The sequence below is a fragment of the Pelophylax lessonae genome (genome assembly GCF_965119305.1).
Source record: "Pelophylax lessonae genome assembly, chromosome: 10".
Classification (NCBI taxonomy): domain Eukaryota; kingdom Metazoa; phylum Chordata; class Amphibia; order Anura; family Ranidae; genus Pelophylax; species Pelophylax lessonae.
The window spans coordinates 97,163,964-97,166,536 of NC_138777.1; the positions used below are offsets into that span (position 1 = coordinate 97,163,964).

A 2,573-nucleotide genomic window follows, 5' to 3' on the forward strand; every position below is an offset into this window, starting at 1 on the left:
TCACCTGAGTAGAGTTTGGCCACCTTCCAGGCTCCACCTCGGGCTGCGCTCCCTGCAAGGCTGGCCAGGTCACTCTCGGTCATCGAACCGAGCCGGGGCTCACTGTAGCTCCTCCATGTGCTGTCCGTGCCATCTCGACCAGCAAATTGCAAAAGCCTCCGTCTTCAGCTCTCCTCCTGATTTTGGGGGGGGGGGCGAGAGAAAGTGTGGAGCTCATATCTGGTACCACTGGCAGTGGTGGATGGGGCGATGGGGTCTGATTTCAGGGTGCTGTGGCGACCTAGTGCCTGGGGTTTGTTGAGCCCTGAGTTAAAAACCTTCAGTACCTGCAATCCAGCAGCGCATGTGAAGCTCAGTGTATGTTCTAATGTAGATTGCAAACAATGGGGTGTTTTTATTTGTTTTTTTTAATTGCAGAACCACCGCCCACATGCTTACAATTGTTTTACGTTTTTAGTTCCAAATTTATGATGAGGCTTTTATTATTTGAACCTGAATTGATAAAGCTTGAACAGCAGCCAAAGGTTCTCCCTTTTGAGTTATGTGACAGTCCTTTTTTTTTTTTTAAATTTCATAGCACTTAATTGAAAAAACATTTTTTTTTTTTTTTTTTTTTTTTTTTCCCCCTTCAAGGACATGTATCTTGGTGTGTTGGCCCATGTGGAATGACTTTTGCAGATATGGTTTATGGTCATTGAAGATTTGCTTAGTGACTTTTTTCACTAGCACTATCCAGACCCATTGGTATCACTGCAAAATATTGGGTTGTGCATGACTAGCATTTCCCTAATGTACATGTATTTGTTATATATGTTATATACAGTATGGGAATGTGTCTGTTCATTGTTAATATGCTGTGTATTCTAAAAAATGTTTATTTGTTCCCCATGTCACAGAACTGATACCATGTGAACAAAGAAAATCCTGATCCATAAGAAACAAGAGAGACTGCAAAGATGTCTACAAAAGCTCCCATCTACCTCAAAAGAGGAAGCCGTAAAGGAAAACTTAGAGATGTGCTTTCTCCAGATATGATCAGCCCCCCTCTTGGAGACTTTAGACACACTATTCATATTGGCAGTGGGGAAGGAGATGTGTTTGGGGATGTTTCCTTCCTGCAAGGTAAATTCCATCTCTTGCCTCAATCACATCCTGGATCCTCCACCTCTTCTTCACCCGATGCAACCCCACCTCTCTCCCATGCAGAGGTGCCATCTCCTATCCTAAAGAACGCCATCTCACTTCCTGCTATAGGCGAGCCACAAGCACTTTCCCTTCTGCAGGCTCCCCCACCAAAGCCACCAAGACTTCATCTTGAAGAGAAAAGTAGGAGCCCAATCACAGAGATGGCTCCTTGTGGGGTATTTACAGCAGAGGAAAGGGAAGAAAGGTTTCTTGCTCATGCCGGCTCTCTGCTTTCCCTACATGTGGATTTGGGGCCTTCCATCTTGGATGATGTGCTGCAAATAATGAAAAAAGAGTAAAGACTGATGGGACACCTTGGGCTACATCTAAAGATTCTAAAACTATTTTTATAAGTATTTTAGATTTACACACTACAGAATGTGTTTTTTTTTTTTTAAGTGGACACAAACAAGCCAATGCTGCCTAATAAGTGTTTATACTGTATATACTGATGCCGAGCATCTACATGCTGTATAGTTTTGGGACCTTTACTGGAAGTAAACAGCATTCCATAAGGAATATTTACATTATACCTATAGAGTGGTACACCCTATTCCTAACTAGTCAAAGCATCCTACAGATTTTTTTGTAATAACCAGGGTCATTCTTTAGTGCCTTCTTGCCAGAAAATGTCACTTTATTTTTCTTCTTTTAATGGTAAAAAGCTGTAAATTGTTTATTGGACCAAATACAGAACAATATTTAATGTTGGATGTCATTCATTTGGGCTAAGCTGTGAAATTTTGGGGGACATGCAAAAAAAACTTCTTTAGAGGTTTTCTTTCATTTCCAGAGTATCCATTTTTAACCCTAAATAAATGGAAATGACACAAAGATGACAAGCATTAAAAAAAATCTGCATTTGAAATTTTTCACCTTTTTTTTCATGTATTTGTGAGCAGTAGTAAACCTCACATCAAACATGTATTATATTGCAGCTTACCAATTCTATATCATGGCTGCCTTTAGTTTCCTTTTTTTTGGGGTTTTCTTTCTGGTGATCTGGCCAGTAAATCAGTTTTTTCAAAAGTACAAGCTCTCTTGCAGGTACAGGAATGAGACAAACCGTTTAACATTGACAGGGATGGTTACAATGATCAGTTTATTTATGGGAAAACCTTTAACCCAAAAGGGGGGAAAAAACTGTTGCTGTAACAGCTTATGAAGTGTAACCTGGAGTGTGGCTTCAATTTGTTGATGTATTTTAAATCTGTAGAACATCAAATGCTCCCCTCCTCCCCCAGACAATGCTACTGTCGAAATCTGCATAATATGCTTCATCCTGAGTGAAGGCATTCTAGTACAAAAGTAAAAAAGAATGGCCACTGCAGCAAGGAGCACATGGAAGGGCAATGCATGTCCAACAAAACCAAAGAAAATTCTCAGCT

At 40.5% G+C, this 2,573-nt stretch overlaps 1 protein-coding gene across 1 annotated transcript; it reads left to right on the forward strand.

The window, feature by feature from the left end:
- The first annotated feature begins 924 nt into the window (after positions 1–924).
- On the forward strand, positions 925–1,891 carry CDC42EP2 (CDC42 effector protein 2). Its single transcript, XM_082270843.1, has one exon. It carries the CDS (start codon positions 957–959, stop codon positions 1,482–1,484), a length of 528 nt encoding a protein of 175 aa, XP_082126969.1. The 5' UTR covers positions 925–956; the 3' UTR covers positions 1,485–1,891.
- Positions 1,892–2,573: the final 682 nt, after the last annotated feature.